The 18,408-nt window shown below is 37.5% G+C and overlaps 1 protein-coding gene across 1 annotated transcript in view; it reads left to right on the top strand.

Annotated features, from left to right (window-relative positions):
• xpo4 (exportin 4) overlaps positions 1-18,408 on the top strand; it is a 62,912-nt gene that overhangs the window by 17,354 nt on the left and 27,150 nt on the right. Inside the window, exon 7 of the mRNA XM_028435845.1 lies at positions 14,972-15,084. Within this exon, the coding sequence (XP_028291646.1) occupies positions 14,972-15,084 (113 nt within the window). The remainder of the gene's footprint in view (positions 1-14,971; positions 15,085-18,408) is intronic.

Here is an 18,408-nt window from a genome sequence, read left to right as displayed (position 1 = left end):
TGTACCCAAGCCTAATGCTCAATGAGTGCTGGAGATGGGCACCAGCAGACCCCCGCAACCCTGAAAAAAGGAGCAAGCAGGTCAGAAAATGGATTAATGGATGGATAAAGTTTGTTGTTAATGTAAGAAACCCATTGATCAGTTTAGAAACTTGTCTTGTTGTCTTTTGCTTTTACTTACAAACCCAGAGGTCAAAGTTGAACAAATTAAATTAAAAAATTAAATATTGCAGATACATTCTTCATTGAAATTGGCCTTTTCTTTCAAATTTGGTGTGAATGTTGTTTGTGAAGTTTTTGGACATCCAATCACAATCTGCTGCTGAAAAATAAAAAAGATTGATGGAGTGAGTCCATTGTGAGACCTGAACGTGGACACACGTGCCGCAAATCACTGAGCATGTGGCTCTGTGAGTACCGTGAGGCAGCTCCCTAATTACATCGCTGACAGCAGCCACCTCACACACAACTGAACTTGAAAGGCCTCGCTTCCTCTAATGATCCAAGCGCCTGCTGTCTGTTCTCGGCGCCGTCTGGTGGAGACGAAGTACTCTGTCACTCTGCGCTGGGCTCGACTCTGTCTGAGGTTGTGGTACGATTTTAGTCAGGTGGTGTAAATTACCGCGTCGGTTGACAGATAGATAACCTGCTCCCTACCCAGACCGCCATGGTTTTGGTAGAATCAAAGGTATGTGGTTAAAATCTAATAAAGTGACACATTTGTCGACACACAAAATTTTAATAATCAGAGGGTCACCGGTTTGAATCCCACCTGGGCCATCACTGTGGGATGTTGAGCAAGTCCATTAACCCTAACTGCTCGTGTTGTGCGTTGCTTTGGATAATAGTGTCTACTAAATGAAAATGTAATCTACCACCTGAGCTACGGTCATCCTATTTAAGAAAACTAAAAAAATAGCTTAACTTCTACCTATTTCATGTTAAACTATCAAACAAACTAGTGATTTCACTTACTTTGTGGTAAATGTTCAGCCCAACTCGACTTGTTTTCAAAAGCTGGCCCAACGGAAAATGTAATGTAGTAATAATGGCATTAACCTCGTGGAGAAACAATTACAGTGGCCTTAATGGAAGCTATTCCTGAGTCGGAGGAGCCGACCGTCTGCAATGTTCAGTATTCCCATTAGCTGTTGGGGGGGTGGGGTGAGGGGGTTCATTTATGGGTGTTCTGCCCTCAGGTTAAGTTAGGGATTAGGAGTGTGTAAACTGATGCTGGATGCCAGCCGCGGCCCTGACCTGAGCGAAGAATCTTTAAAGACCACTATCTAAACACAGATACCAAGGTGTGCACAAGTGTGTTCACTTCTTGTCCCCTTTCAGATCGCTTTTGACTTACGGCTGTTTTCATATGGATACACCATTTACGATCTTCCCAGAATTATTCAGCTTTCTTGCACTTAAAGCTATTTTAAAACCTTCACATGTCAGACTATTTATCTGTTAAATGTGCTTGTAATGGGTGAAGTACCATAGTTACAGATGTGACACTTTGTTGGAAACAGAGCATCTCTAAACCATAAAATGGACCTACACCGTTTAAAGAGTTTTTGCATTTCAGGGTGTTGGTGTTTGTCTGAATGCTCAGATTGGTGTTTCTCCTTTTGTAGGTAGACTTTTAAATATTGAATAAAGAAAAAATTGCATATAAGGTCATATTTGCTGCTTTTAAATGATACATGATTGCCAGCTTTTTCAGATTTACTTTATTAATTTTTTCTGTGGAACACTTACGTCTCTAAACTGATTGAAAGACCAAATAATCTGTATCTCAAGGTCATTGTCATGTTTAATCAAGAATACTAAACTAAACACAATTAACAGAGATGACAAGAACTATGACTAAAATCTGTTGCGTCAGTCAGAAATAATACTCCTGTGTGATGTTCGGTAATATTGGTGTTGAAAAGTTTGCTAATCCCTCAACAGATCAAGTTACCAAATTAGACTCAAACTACGTAAACATGTCAATCACATCAATCAGTGACTTTGGTTATTACTCATAATTTTGACAAGTGCCATTAATTTAGTAGGCACTACGGATTGAATTGGTAAATTATATATTTATGTATATTCAATACCGGTACTGCTCAAAAAGTTGAAATATTGTGGAAAAAGTTCAATATTTTTAGTCAATCACATCAGAAAGTGAAACTCATACATTTATATTTATTACACATGGAGTAAAAGATTCCATGCCTTTATTTCTATAGATTGTGGCTTACAGAAAATAAAAACCCAAAACTTGAATATTACCATAAGATCAATTAAAAACTTTTTTTTTAAGTTTAGACTTATGAAAAGTATGCACTTTTTGAGAAATGATTAGCCAGTGGCCACGCTGAGATGTAAAGGAAGCTTGGGGTGCTTTGGTGGTGGCCTTCAGGTCCCCTGCATTATTGGTTCTGGTGTTTATCACCTTCCTTTTGAGTCTTGACGATAGCCCATAGATCATCTAAGGGGTTTAAATCAGATGGGTTTGCTGGCCAGGCAAGCACAATAAATGCACAATCTTTGAGCTAGCCTTTGGTACTTTTGCCAATGTGGGCAGGTGTCATGTCCTGCTGGAAATGAAATCAGCATCTGTTAGCAAACTCACCTGTCATGGCGCTTTGATGCAATAATTCATGCAAAAGTAAGCCCAACGGAGTATTGAGTGCAAAGTAACATCCTTCACAGAACCCTGAAAAGTGCAACCCTAATGAGTTTCACTTTCTGAAAAGATTGAATGTTGATTTTATTTTTTTTTACACTGTATTCTAATGTTGAGTTGTACCAGTTTAGTGTTAATGGAGTGCCTGAGACACTTGTAATAATTTGTGCTTTTAAATGTTTACTGTGCCTGTAATTTTAAAAATAAACTTTAATTTTAAGACAAAGTCAAATTGTGCTGTTAAACTTAACACTGTAAAGCTAAACATAATTTGACATATTGATGTAGCATTGATGTAAGTTGTGTACTTATCAATTTAGAAAGCTGACATGCCAAACCAACCTCAGTAGTGGGATTTCAGGGCCCTGCATTCCTAGGGACCCAATATGAGTGAATGTTTAAAACATTGCTGGTGACTTTGGCTCAGTAATAGAGGGTTGGTGGTTTGAATCCTGCTCTATCCTCATGGGCGTGTAGCTGTTACCACTCAACATTATTGAAGCCAAAATACGGCGCTTAGGGGTGCTTCCATCTTGCAAATTTGACGTCATTTGGAGTCTGTGCAGTAGGGTCCGCCCATTTAGAGTACTGCCCTGAGGACTTACGCTGCCCAGCTACGCCAAGAACATAAGTATCTTTCCCATCTGTAAATTCTACCAACGGCTTGTTCACATCATAGAGGTTAGTACAAAACCACAAAATATTTCAACTCAAATATCTAGTTAAATGGCATCTCAGCTTTCCGTTACAACGTAACTGCTATTCACGAAGAGAGCTACGCAAGATCTTCGGCTGTCAATCATCATCATATATTATGTAAAATCCTGTTCTTTAACCTCAAATAACTTATTTAAAACAAACTTCACAGAAAAATTAGCACTTGAACACAATGTAGGGTTATAATAACCAATGATCACAGCAGAGTTTAGTTTTGGGAAAAAAATTATGTGACGAGTATTTTAACTTTACAGTTTGACCAACATCCCATCTGTTATCATTGATGAGGCAGGGTTTATGACCTATTATGCAGTCAGTCAGCAGAGGGAGCTCTAAAAATAAAAGCTTCACTCCACCGTGGAGCTTGTCCCATTCATTCTTTTTACAGTCTATGCATTATCCAAGTCACTGTAATTGTGTCCTTGGGCAAGGCACTTTACCCACTGGTATGACTGATGTGAGTGACTGGTGTGAATGAATAATGGTTTCTATAACACGATTTCCGTCTCCTTGAAAAAAGCGCTATGTAAATCCAAGCCATTATTATAATTTAGATTTTAGCTAAAGTTAGATAAGTCTGTTCTAGTAAATAGAATATCTTGTGTATAACAAAACATTGGCATGTTTGCCTTTAAATTGAGGTGAAAGTACTAAACAATAACAAAATAAAGACACAATCGTTTTTTTATCCAGTCACTTAGTAATTTTATGGAGCAGTAATTAAATGACAACTGCTGCTCCAACAGAAAGGCCAACCATAGAAGAAGTGGGAGAGCATTCGGGAAGAGTGATGGGATTCCTGGACTGTTATTTCACATGGTGAGGCTGCAGTGGAGACTTAAGGCAGGATGTATCACTTAAAGCTCACCATGCGCCTCAGTGCAGCGCTGCGGCCCTGGCAGACGCTCGGCCCGTCTCCGTGTGCAGCTGAGGATCAGCCTTAATAAATAGAGGATACCAAAGGAGGTCGCTAATCCACCATCCTTGAGTGCAAAATATTTAGATCATTGAGACAATAAAGGGTGTGAGTTGTAAATCACAGAATACTTTCAGGTGGATTCATATGCAGTGTATGTATTTTGAACTAATACTTAATTACATTAAGGTATAAATGTCCACTCAATCTTTTAGAATACCTTTCACATTATTTATTATTAGTTTAAATTGTGCAGCTGTAAACATTTTGAGTTTAACCCCTATTCATCCACTAACATTGGGATGAATACAATAGTTCTGATACACTTGTCAGAAGTAAAGTTTGTTTTGATTTTATTTGAATTTTTCTTTACCATAAGTATATAAGTTACAAGTATAATTTGTAAAGCATAGCAAAATTGGCATTATTGCTTTACTATTTTTAATAACCGCAATCAGTTTGGAACAACAAAAGGGCGAGTTTAGGTTTAGGGTTTTACTGGACTAGTCCAGACTCCTGGCAAAAAGCAAACTTCATAAAGACACTGTATGATTAAAATGTTTATTTTCATAAAAAAAGAAATACTGCTAAAGCAGAAAATTAGTCAAAACTAAAACAGTTTTTGTTAATTCAGATGACTGAAACTAAACTAAAACCAAAAAGACTCAATATTAAAACTCAAAAGAAAAAAGATGACAAGCTATAATTTACTGTCACTGGAAATATGAGAAAACTTTTGTTTTCCCATCTTGGATTAATTCACTTACAGCTTTGCTCTGTATTCTTTAGAATTAGTGTTGTGAATAAATATTTGTAACATTCAGATATGAGGGACTGTTAGTTGAGTCTTTTCTGATGAATATCAAATGGTTTGCTGTATGGATCTATTGGTGTTATTGGGTCGGATACTGAGGCACGTGTTTGAAATCACAGACATAATTGTAGCCTCAACCAATAGGATTTTTATTTATTATTGGGCGGTTTGAAGCTGTCACTAGCTTTGGAATTAAATTTGAATATGTTCCAAATAAAGTTAGAGGGAAAAAACACAATGTTGTATGTTTGGAAATATATGGAGAGCAACAGTGCTTTGAAATGGGAGCAGAACCACTGCTGTACTGAGAAACAACCCACGGACGATGAGCAGGCTAACACAGTTAGAGCTCTGGATGAGCAATCGTCTGAAGTTGAAATTAGGGTTCAGATGACTTCCTGCAGTAGGGTTTGAAATCCCAGCTGGTAGTTGAAGTGGTGATCAGGACTTTCTGTAGACTAAGACGTGAAACTGCAGTTGTATTCACATTCACATACTGGTAACATTTGGGTTGAAGGAAACAATGTAGCACATTAATCTGTGACTGGGTATACATAAATGCACACAGTACGAGGTGATAAAGATGTTTACCTAGTTTATTTTCCAGGGAATTATAGCCTTGTATATGCGTCAATAGGTACTTTTCTTGTTACTCGTGGCTGAGTACATTAGTGGTAGTAGAACATGCCTAGTTTTCAGCAACATGGGCATTCATTAAATTCATTTCATGTATTCGGTTTTCTTTGAGCCATCAAACCACTTCATAAAAAATGATTGTCAATCCTACATTTCTGCATTTTCACTGATAAATATTTTATTAATCCCAAAGGGAAGTTTTTTCATTACAGTGGCAGCAGAACAACGAAATAAAAACACAAAGATTACTATAATATATATATATATATATATAAGTACAATAAAGGATATAATACAATTAAGCTCACTCCCAAAACAAAAAAACACAGAAGATAAATGGACAGTATTTACAAACAGTATTATCCCCACCCAGACTTTTCACTAAACAGCCTGATGGCCTAGGGGAGAACAGAGTTCCGTTGTGAGTATAAATCTCTTGTATTTTGATTTAAACTCCTGCACTCATGATTGTGTGCGGTACTTGTTTGGCTCTGAGGACATACAAGCGTGTTTGTGTGTCTGTGTATCCGTCCGTCTGTCAGTGCGTCTTAGCAGTACAGTGGAAAACTGGCGTGTGGCGTTATTCTCAAGCCTGCTGGAACGGGCGAGATAGTAGCAGGTGATGTCTTTTAAAAACCCACCAAACCACCACCACATGTCCTCGTCACTCCGTGGAAATTACTCATCTCGGAGGCACGCACACACACGCACACACACACACACACACACACACACACACACACACACACACACACACACACACACACACACACACACACAGTCAGCCTTTGTCTCATTTACCGTGAGGTGGTGGTCAAGGTTGTAAATCCGCTTGTCAACTTAGTGCTTAGATCTTTCTTTTAACTCAAAAGGTTAAACTGACTGAAAGAAGAACTGATGTTTCAGCTTTAACCCATTTTTTGTGAAGTTGTAAATACATTTGTAATAATTGAACTAACCATTGTGCTCTGAAGGAGTTCTCAATAGACTTCAACCTCCAATGACATCTTTCTTTATTCTTTCAAAGAATTAACTCCTTTAGATTATTTTTTTTTTTTTTTACTGGGGGTTTCCACTAGATACGTCTCCGCTGCACCACGGCACCGATTCGGTTTTGCCCTGCTGTCCGCCGTTTAGTAACACTCACCAGTTGCGTTTTGAGTGTGCCACGGTGCACTCCGGTTGGACTGTGACGTCACGAGACAGAGGAGTTCTCACAATATTTATATAATTGTGCGAGAAAGCAGTTAAATGTGTTATAAACACAACAATAAACAGATAAACAGGTCAGTGTTCCTAACGAAGTACAAGAAGGTTGGACTCTGGATTTGTCATAGCCACATTTTTTAGTAACAGCCAACAGAGAAGAGATAAAACTGCACCAATAAAACATGAACTAAATCAAAGTTGCTGCAGTTTACAGTGTAGTTACAGTATGAGAGGAAACAATATAGTGAATGTGATTTTGTTTTTACACATTGTGATGTTTTGGTGATATGGTTACATGTAATATAATCAAGTGATTTATTTTGAAAAGTAACCGTATATTTTATTGCGGAGTAAGTGCTTAACTTCCTGTTGAGCTTCATTTGCTCTGTGCTGATTGATGCGTCGTGCTCCGGTGTCCGCCAAAAATAAAAGCCCTGCGTATATCTGGCAGAGGGCACCGGACTGCCGCAGCTGGAAAGGAGCAGACACGCACCGCAGCGGACCCGGTGGAAATTATCACATAGACTAAAGTGGAAACCTATCAGCTCCGGTGGTGCGGTGAAGACGAAACGCAGCGGAGCTGCATCCAGTGGAAATTGGGTTTTACTCTTTATGAGCTGCCCGATTAAATGAATTATAAAATACAAAGCTTCTGTTTCCTTAAACATTCCCGTATTTTTTCTAATGCTATTTGGCTTATTAGTGAAAGATATGCATGCAGACACTTGACTCAAATGAGGGAAAACATTATAGTACTAAGTAAGTTGAGCTTAGCGCTCAAAGCTGCAATATCAGTAGCGTATCGGAAGTGAAAAAGTTTTTTCAGAATATCCCTAAAAATTATATTGTATTATAGTATATATAATGACACTCATTTGTTTGATGTGGTTACAGGTGCATGTTACAGTTACTTATTGAACACCGGTGCATTTATTGCCATTTTTCTCAATATTAAATACATACTGCGCTATAACAATGTAAATAAAACTATTAGACGACTTTCATTTTTTGCCATGCTTTTACTCTTCAGTTGTGTTTTATGTGACAGAATCATTCTTTAATAAGATGAATTTGATAGTGGTCCCGTTATTTACATGGACAGAAGCTGGCAACGGCCGAATGCTTAATTAGTCTTATATAAAGTTTTCTAATGAAATGAAATTAAACGTACAAATATCTGAAAACCAAATACTATGCCTGCTTTTCAAGCACTTACAACAGTTACATTTCTAAAACACTGAAAGTGTTTTGTTATTCAACAGAATGTCATCATCATATTCATCATCCTCATCACTTTTGACCATCTTTCTCTATTTCAAAAGTAGTAGAACATTTTCACTCTGAAGTGGCTGCATAGATTTTATTTGTAGCTTGCATTAATTATTACTGTTCTATCTGTTAAAATAATGATAATAAAAACATGAATTGTATCCTAAAAAAGAGATATAATTAGATATACATTAATGTGTCCAAACATTACTCCTATTTCTATTACTAATTTCCTTAACACCAATCGTAGGTTCTGTGTCTGAATAAGTATCTTTGTCTCTCTCCGACTTTTCTACATTGGTATGCCCGCAGAGTACACTGTACTGTGTCTGTAGCTCCGCCTCTTTAAATCAGGAGCTTTTTTTACTCTGTTCGAGGTATCGTCAAAGGGGACAGCTTTTCTTAGAAACTGTTTAAGATAGGGTAACCAAATTTGAGGTGTGGCTTCAGGGTAACAATACCTTGATGGAGATGAGGTGAGAAGCGCGCAAATATTTTTTTTCTGAGTTATTGCCCTTGCGCCGTTTTTTTTTTACTCTGTTCGAGGTATCTTCAAAGGGGTTAGCTTTTCTTAGAAACGGTTTAAGATAGTTCGTAATTTTATATTCTGATGTGATAATATTTTCTTATGTATACATCTAAGTTTTTAGATTTAGTGTATTTAGGAAAAGGTTGTGTGTTATAATGACAACCAATCTAGCGGGGGATGTTGATGACTTTTTTTTTCACTTTATCTGCACATGCTGTCGAAGATCAACACTACAGTATGTAGGTTTTATTATTGCAATTAAATTAATAAATTTATTTTATTACATAATTGTGACCATCAGCAACCCTCCCTAAGGAAGGGTAAAAAAAACTTTTTTAAACACTATTAAAGGGAGAATATAAAAAGAGAGGGCAGTGTTGCATCTTAGTGAGGGGAATGGGGAACAGGGACGAGGGAGTTGGGTGGGACAATGGCAGGGGTCGGGAAGAGTCAACTGTTTTGAGTTGAGAGTGCAATGGATGTTACAATTGTGTTGTGTAATCTGTTAAGCTAGTCTGGTGACAAGTGTAGAGAAATTGAAGCGGGTGATGCAGCACTTGGCTTAAGTGGAATGATGATGACCATGAACAGAGGGAAGGGGTCAGTGCTTATACCTTAAACTGATATTTGCAATCAACGTATCTAAGGTTAAGCCCAATACGAGTTTATCCCCTCATCAACGACGGATGTGTGCAAGAGCCGCTTCTGTCAACCCCGGCGCCGCCCCAGGTCCGAAAGTGCAGCCAGGCATCCCAGACACCTTAACTTTTATCAATCGCAGAATCTTTGGTGCGCTTGTACGTGTTCCAATATTTAATCTGAGGTGCATTGTGATTTTGGTCGTGCATGCGTACCTGTGCACCACTTGTGTGTACCCCTGCTTATCCCCCAATATATCTATGGTCCCATATGCCAACAATGTAAACCTTAGTAAAAGTTAATCGTTGTTAATTGGTCTGACATTAGACACAAAGAGACATTTGGCACCGCCTTCATTTAATAATTCCTTTAACTTTAGGTTGGTATTTTGTTGTATGTGCCTGTTTACATACCTGGGAGGGTAAATCAGGGCACGAGACTGCGACCAAAATCGTCACATATGCGAGTATTTTTTCAATGTGTACGAGTGAAAAAATGATCTGGTCATATCCGTGCGAGTACGTATTGGGTGACGTTATTTTATACGGAGCTTCGTCACGTCCCACAGAGTGCACTCTCTCTCTCGCTGCGCTGCAGGATTACTGACCGTCGTGAGACAGGTTAGTTTTACCCTACTGATGATGTATTGTTGCAATAGTAATCCTCCCTAAGGAAGCGTAAAAAACTTTTTTAAATACTATTACAGGGAGAATATAAAAAGAGAGGGCTTGGCGGCTCAGCTGACCAAAGATTTCGGAGTGTAGGCTGGCTTGACCGCAGTGCTGCAGGTGAGGAGGCGGTGTACGCTCACGCAACTTTGCTGCGGGTAATGCAACGGTGAATAAGCAGAGTATAAACATCAATGTGCTCCTTTGGAGTGTGCGCGGTCCGCTATGAACGGTGCCAGACATAACGAGCCCTTCACTGAGTGCGCGCTCACATTGAGGGCAGCAATAAAAAGGAAAAACTTGCTGAGCTCAGCGATAGAGCGTACACGCTCGTCAGAATCAGCATGGAGGGACCAGAACTGATGGACTATGATGCCAGGTCAGATGTTCAGCTGTGTTTTCCCAGGGCAGGGGTCTGCAACCTGCGGCTCTGGGGCCTAATGTGGCCCTTTGACTCTTTTGCAATGGCTCTCTATAGCTTTAAAAAAAACTATTGAAATAAAGTTATTTTTTTTACAAAGGCTATTAATGAATAATAACAAATAAAATCAAGATTTAACAATTTGTTAACCTAAAATTAATCACGTGCAATGACTCAGCATCTTCCTACTTCACCTCCTGCAACATCTACAGACCATCAACTTTCCTGCACCTGTAGCTAACCTTAGGTTTTAAATCCCTGGTAAGATAATTAAACCAAGAAAAATACTATTCTGGAAGAAATTGTGTGGGGACAGATTCATTTAACCATCAATGTGCCGGTTAAATATGCAGGTTTTATGTGTGGCAAGAAATTAGCAATTAGCATGTGTTGACCACATGATCATGTGTCATCAAATTCAAGTTACTTTTTGTAGCCTTTAAAATACATTAACTACAAAAAATCTTCTTTATATAACATTGTGTTCATGTAAACTGAGATGTGTAAGAATTTGAAGATGCAAGTTATTGTTTTATTTCTTGATGTCAACTTAATCTTATTTTAAACTATTTTTAAGTTTCCATTTACATGATCAATATAAATCACATCAAATTAAATCAAACATTATTCTGTATAATTTTAACTGTATATAATTTAATACACTGTATTGTCTTCATTGAGAAGGTATTTTTTGGCTCCAGGAGGACTCTAATCCAGGTGAGATGAGGTTAAATTGTTCCTTGTAGAGTAAAGGTTGCAGACCCCTGACCAGGGAAAGAGGGTTAGGAGACCCCACTATAACAGCTGGACCCTCTGAATTTAATTTCATGGGGTGAAGCAATGCAGATGCTAAGTTGGTTATGCTACTGTTAAGTTAATTCAAGTGCAGCATATCTGTGAAATAAAAAAACAGAATACATGTAACCTGTTATTATGCGTTGCTGTTATTTATTTATTTATTTATTTTTTTTTTTTTTTTTTTACATTTTGATATTTTTATTCAACATTTAGTTCAACCACAGAATCCAAAAAGCTTGAAGAAACATAACTTAACAGAATTCTCCTTCAGGTTTACAGACTACACATTTCGGGATGCATCAAACTGTTGACCTAATAACATTATTTTTTTTTTGTGGCATATTAACTGACTAAATCTTATGTTAACATACAATGTTTTGTGATATTTGGTAAGCAATTCTTTTTTTTGTTAGTTTAACATCAAAATATGCAGAGATACGACGGAATTATTCCTGCTCTGCTGCAAAATGTCCATGTGCATTAGCTAGCTGCCTTAGATGTTCAATATTAGACTCAAAGTACAACTCGTTGGAATAAATGTATTAACTCAGCAGTTTAGAAGAATAGATATAACGCGATCAGTCAAATTCTAAATTTCACATCTACGAGATATGGACGGAAATAGCTTCAAAAAAACGGATATAAATGGGATATGAAAGTGAAAACAAACTTTTTTTCTTTTACGCCAAGTGCAAGCCAAAAACCAACCTATAAATGACATTTGTAATATAAAACTTGGTAAAAAATACTTATTTAAAACTGTGCAATCACCAAGTACACAGAGTGAGCACAACAGCTGCTGCTTATTTGGATTCAGTTGTTTCAGCCTTCGGCGTTGCTGTTATTTAAAAAAAAAAATGTTACGTCTTCTTTTAAAATTATGTAAAATAAATGACCTTATTTCAGCCACTGCTTGTTGCAGAAAAACTTAATATTGACACTAAAACATTAAAACATTTAGCAAATATATCTTGAGTCATTGTCAGTCTTTACTTTACAAAAAAAAAAGGTGCGACCAAATTCTGGGTTGGTGCGACCAACTGAGAAAGTTAGTCGCACCAGTGCCACCACTGGAAAAGTTAGTGTAGAGCCCTGTACATTGTCTCATTAACTGGTTTGACCAGATTGTGCCTATAAAACTTTAAATATATTAGATTTTTATGGATGATATAAATCAAAGAAGGAGATCAATCAGATAAACCACTACCATGTTCCTATTTAAATGGGACCTAAGCTACTTTGTACCTCAACATTTTGGCCTTTAGCTCACAATGATTTTGAGAGCCCTATTTAATTCAAAAGACATTTAATCGTGTTAAGATCAGGACTCTATTGAGGCCAGTCAAGTTACGCCCTGCCAGACATGTTCATACTTCTCAGTCTTTGTGACAAACCGTTTCCTCAAAGTCAATAACATTACAGTATCCAAAATGTTTGCAATAAACAAAAATATTTGTTATTCTTTGAAGTTTGAACATATTATTAGAAAATGAAAACATTTCATTTATCTGTCATAATATTTTCAAAATTATTGGTTATCAGATTGATGTAAGCACAACTGCTTTTAACTCTTGTTCTCTCACCACTGCTATTTTTACATTTGTTTTTATCGGGGCTTAAAATGTGTTTAATACACGCGCACGCACACACACACTCTTAGCCATAGGGACCTCAAACAGGTGCCAGTTCTTGTGCCGAAACGCACGCTTTGGTGTGTTTTGGGGGGTGCAGGGAGCAACTTTGGAGTTGTGCTCGAGGAATGCATGACCTTGCCGGCCTCCGCCACCATTTGGCTTTGATCAAACATTCCTCTGGAAGTTTCCACCTTCTGCTGTCACTGAGCTGCTGCACAGTGATGCACATTTGTGTGAATCTTTTAGTGCAGGAGCAGAATACAGGAAAAAAGAGAGCCTCTTTAAAAGTTCAACATATTACTTGTGAAAATCTAGGCTGTTCAAAATAAAATGGGGTTACACAGACCTATAGTTTATAACTTTGTCATTGACTTGTTTCTATTGCATTAACAATATATAGGTCACAATAAGATCATTCAAACAAGAGCTGTGGTTCAGTTTTAAAGATATGAGTAGAGGATGTGTTTCAGTTCAGTTCCTTTGCATTTTTGTCAAATCATGTGTATCCCCTCTTCATATAAGTACCCTCTCCATAACTGTTATGCTTTCTCATTTGTAGAACAGCGAGCTCTCCTAAACTTCTGACTTTTCAAAGCAACGGGTGTAATTTAAAGTGTAATTTATATTAAAGAAAAAATACCAATGCTACTTTTATGTGATTACTTCAATAGTGAGTAAATACGGTGTCTTTTGTCAAATATAGCCAACTAATTATTGGCTCCTTTTGTCAGAAGTATGATTAAATAGCCTCTACAGCATAAAATAATCGTGTTTCTAAAAATTACAAGAAAATGTAGTATTTTATTGCGCAATAGTACTGTTTGTTTGTGGTAAATTTGTTTTCGAGTACCCCTTGCAATGCGCTCCTGGACCTCTTGGGGTACACGTACGACTGTTTGGGAACCACTGAAGTAGGGGGTCGGTGTGAAAGACTATAACCTCAGCACTCTCACTGTTTAGGATAGAGGTGTTCATTGTGATGAGCCCAGTCTACCACAGGCTTCTGCAGCACATTGTACATTTAAGTCGTCTTATGCTGTTCGGATGCTATAGTCTGAAGAGAAGAGTTCATCTATATCTCAGGTTTCTTGGAAATTTTTTCCTCCAATGTAGTTGAACAGCTTTCACAATTGGATGCCTTTGTTGAAAATATGTGTTTCCGTATCAATATTTCCGGTCATTGATTGGTCTGTAGAACGCTATTGTGGAAATGCGGCTCTTTCATAGGTCAAAAGTGTTGCTGAAGCGCAATCGTCTAAATCCGACTGTTTTGCTGTTTTTTTTTTCTTTAGTATATACAAAAACAAGTGAATGATCTGAATAAAGTTTGTTCAGTTGTTTGTACTGTGTCATCAGGCCTCATAATATAATATATGCTAACATGATAAAGATGATCATTTTCAGGACTAGATTCTACATACTTATCATGTGTACAAACTAGAGATCTTTTGGATCATTTAATGAGCTGAAAAACAGTGGTAAGACTTGAGGTTGACTGATCCTTGTGTGTCTTGGAAAGCTGTCTGAATTGGGAGGAAAGTGATTGGCTGGCTAAGAAGAGGGAGTGTTTGAGGGCAGTTGGAAATCTTGAGGACTCCTTGTCAGACCAGTGGACATTGAAAGCCTTGCAGAGCCTTGATTGGCTGCAGCTGGAGAGCGTCTGCTGAGATCTGAGAAAACTGAGAGCAGAAAGAGAGGGAGGGTTTTGAGGAAGAGTGAAGGGTGAACTAGAGGACAAGAAGGGAAGTGGGTGTCAGACGAGTCAGAGGGTGAAGCCTGAAAACTTAAGGAGGAGGAGAGTAAGACAGGAAAAAAGGAAAAATCTGCTGCGTGGGTGAAAACAGTGCCTGAGACAAGCTGAGGACGAGAAAACCTAACAGAGAAAAGGCACAAATTCAAAACATTTGAAAACATAAACTAGACAGTCCAGTTTTAAGACTCACAAAAAGGCACAGAGTGAGTTCATCGACAGGACCTGGTGTTCTTTCCTCCATTTGTTCCTCTTTCTCTTCATTCCATGCTGTTGTGGGTCTTAACTGACAGCGAATCACTGGGTCGCCACTACATCGCCATGTTCGAGTCCACGCTGAATGTCACGCTGAAGCCTACGGAGACCTGGAGGGAAGCGCTACTGGACACACGCATCATTGACCTCTTTTTTACTGTGAGTATCACGTGTCGGCTGGGAAAACTGGTGATAAAGTTCCTCTGAGTTTGTTTGCCATTTTTGAAAGAAAATATTCTTTTTCTTTTTTTTAATACACATATTTGTCTATAATTTGACTATGTGAGAGTTCCTTATTCCTTGAGGCACTGTTGATAGATACTGTCCACTGCAGGTTAAAGGAGATGTAAAACATCAAGTTTGCAAACAAAACTAATTCTCATCCATCTCGTCCACTTCTATGTGCTATAATATAAAGATCATCACTTGGTGCGTTTTCATGCATCTTCAGAAAACTTCATATATAGCTTATTCCGACAGTAACAGGATTTTTAAAACAGGTAAACAGTATACCTCTGCTGAAGTTGAACTTTCTGTAGCTCGATTAACACACCCATGTACTGCAATTGACAATCGAGCGTTCTGAGCATGCGTCACTTTTTTCCCCCGACCTTCCCTCTGGAAGAAGAAGATTGATGGCGGGCGAGAAGCAGATCACACACTTTTGGATGGACAATCAAACCACTATCATGCTGCTACAGCTAAAAGAGCTGAACAATTTAAAATACATGGATGGGAAAAAAAATTTGGGAAAAAATGTTTAGCGTTTTCATCTTCCTAATCGAGTAAACAGGTTCATATTTAAGTCATATTTAATGGTACAACAGTTTATTGCGACTAAGCCTCAGATGTGATGGAAGCACAAGTTTTGGTCAACAAAAGTTAGATAAATGAACGAAAAAACATCATCCTCCCCCTTTTCTTAATCTTTTGAATTTATTTCTCTTAATCAATATGGTTCAGGTTATTACTCCCATTTAACCTCATCTTATGTCTTTATACACTTGGTCTCTTAAATGATCATTGAGCTTATAGATGTTTGCTTTACAGCCACATCATGTCGTTGTGTTGGCATGCTGTAGTAAATATGCATATTTCTATGTTTTAAGTCTACACTGGCTGAGCACACTGCTTGTAAAACATGTGACGGAAACGGTTGCATTTACTGTCATTTATCGTACAGAATCCTTACAGGCATTCCTTGCTTAAAATTTTAAATCCAAGGTTTGCACAGTTTTGAAGCTGAAATTCTCATCAGTCATTCGGGTTGTGATATTTTTAAATGCTAAATGCAGGTTGCTGCGCTTCCCTCTAAATCTCAATGTAAAGTCTTTAGTTTTTCTTCACAAAAGGATATTTCCGTTTAGCTCCAAATCTACTGCTCTTTATTTTTGATGGTTTTCAGAAAACGTTGTTTGAAATTTGTTTGGGTAGGTTCCAAGAGTGAGTTTAAGGAGAGTTTTAGATGTGTGTGATGCAGTGAGGTTCACGACTGGTTGGCTCTTAATATTTCAGAATGAGATTTACAAATGTATGAAGAAAACACATCAGTTTTTTCATCATTTGATTGGTTTGATCTTTTATGTTCTTACAGTGACTTATAATTGAAGTCCAAGACAAAAAAACAATTGACACATAAATGGCCCACTGCACTTTACTAACCGTAGATTAAAATCATAGCTTGTGTAACTCATTTTAAGACTATGCAGTAATTGAAGAATCGTTGGGCTTACATTAGGCAATTGTACTGTCTGCCTCACTTTTTCCCCTGTGGTTTTATGATCATTTAATAAGACTAAACACATTATACACATAAATTATCTACTTGATTTTGATCAGGAGTAGTCACACTTTGCGATCCCCTACCCCTGCAATGAGCAGCAGGGTTTGGGATAAGAAGTGACTGTTGGATAGATCAGAGGATCTTAACCTTTGTGAGCTCTGGCCCCAAATTTTTAGGTGCAATGCTGCCCAGGTCCCATTCAAATATAAACATGGTAGTGGTTTCTCAATTACTTGTCACTTTTTGATTTATATTATACTTAGCAACATCAAGTCCACTTGCAATCTACCAAAGCAAAGCCTTATCAAAAACAATAAATCATTCAATGTAGGACAAAGATGGTGTCAGAGGACCCTTTGAATCTAAATTCAGACTTATTAAGAGATTGATGACAATTTAATGAATATATGTGATATGAACATTTACTTATTTAACATTTGTGTATAATTAAGATACAATAATAATAAAACAGTGACACATAAAAACTTGGTTGATTTGAAAAGAGGTAATATATAGTAAATACCATTAGGGATGTCCTGATGCAACTTTTTCACTTCTGATACAATATCGATATTGCAGCCTTTGAGTATTGGCTGATATCCATCCAATACGATATCAGCACGAATTATACATACTTTTATTACTTATTTTTTAGTATGGAATGTTAGAAAATGCTTGTTCAAGTGATGTTACTCAAACAGTAAAAAAAAATAACTTCAGTGAACTTGAATTGTTTTATTGTTCTCTGTCAGTATATGGTGCTAACAACTCAGGGCGGGGACAAAAACTTATCGGAGCGCTTATATCGGAGATTTTAGATGCAGTCCGATAAAATCCGAAATTCGTTTTCTGGCTGATATTGGACCGATATCCGATATCAATATCCGATCGGGACACCCTTAAATACCATCAAACAGAACAGAAAAAGTTTGATAACAATTTTTAATATTGTTACCAAAGTATTGCGATATATCATAAATCAATATTTCTTTCCACCCTACTGCTAACAAACACTCACACACTTTTACACATTTAGTGTGTCAGTTTGATTTGAATAGACATGTTTGACATTTTTTCCCGGCTCTTGTTGTTGCTAGTGGTGTTTTGCGCTGGTGTCAGTTTTCAGGCTCCTGGCCTTGTCTCCAGCTCTGGTATTTTTAGTAGCTTAACTGTTTGTTATTATATGACTGCTGTGACACCATCAGCTGCCCAAGTAAGCACGTGTGTCTAAGTATGTGTGCATACGTGTGCGTGAGTGCATGCATTTTGTGCATTAGCCTCATTGTATTTTTATTTTTTGGGTCAGTTTACAGTTCCTGCTTGGCTTGCTTACTTTGTCTAACTGTTCTTTGTAAATCTGTCTGTTTTCATATACAGTACATGGAAGTATTGGTGTATACATGTGTTTGTATACATTTCTTTGTAAAAGTGTGTTTCTGTCTGGGAGTATTAGTGTGTGCATCTATGTTTGCATGTGTTAATTCTGTGTGTAATCAAAAAATACAACTGTGTGTTTGCGATGAAACATTCTCCTTGCAAATTCTTTGCTTTAACTCTATGTTCTTTGTATATCTCTGTGTTTCTGTACTGTGTCTATGTACTTATGTGTTTGTATATTTCCTGTTTAACAGATTTAAAATTTGGTTTCTAATTGTGTGTCTCTGTTTGAGTATCGATATATGCATCTATGGATTTAGGTG

This window comes from Gouania willdenowi, chromosome 21 (genome assembly GCF_900634775.1).
Source record: "Gouania willdenowi chromosome 21, fGouWil2.1, whole genome shotgun sequence".
Taxonomy (NCBI): Eukaryota; Metazoa; Chordata; class Actinopteri; order Blenniiformes; family Gobiesocidae; genus Gouania; species Gouania willdenowi.
The sequence above is the reverse complement of the archived record's forward strand: the minus strand, read 5'-3'. Positions and strand labels throughout refer to the sequence as shown.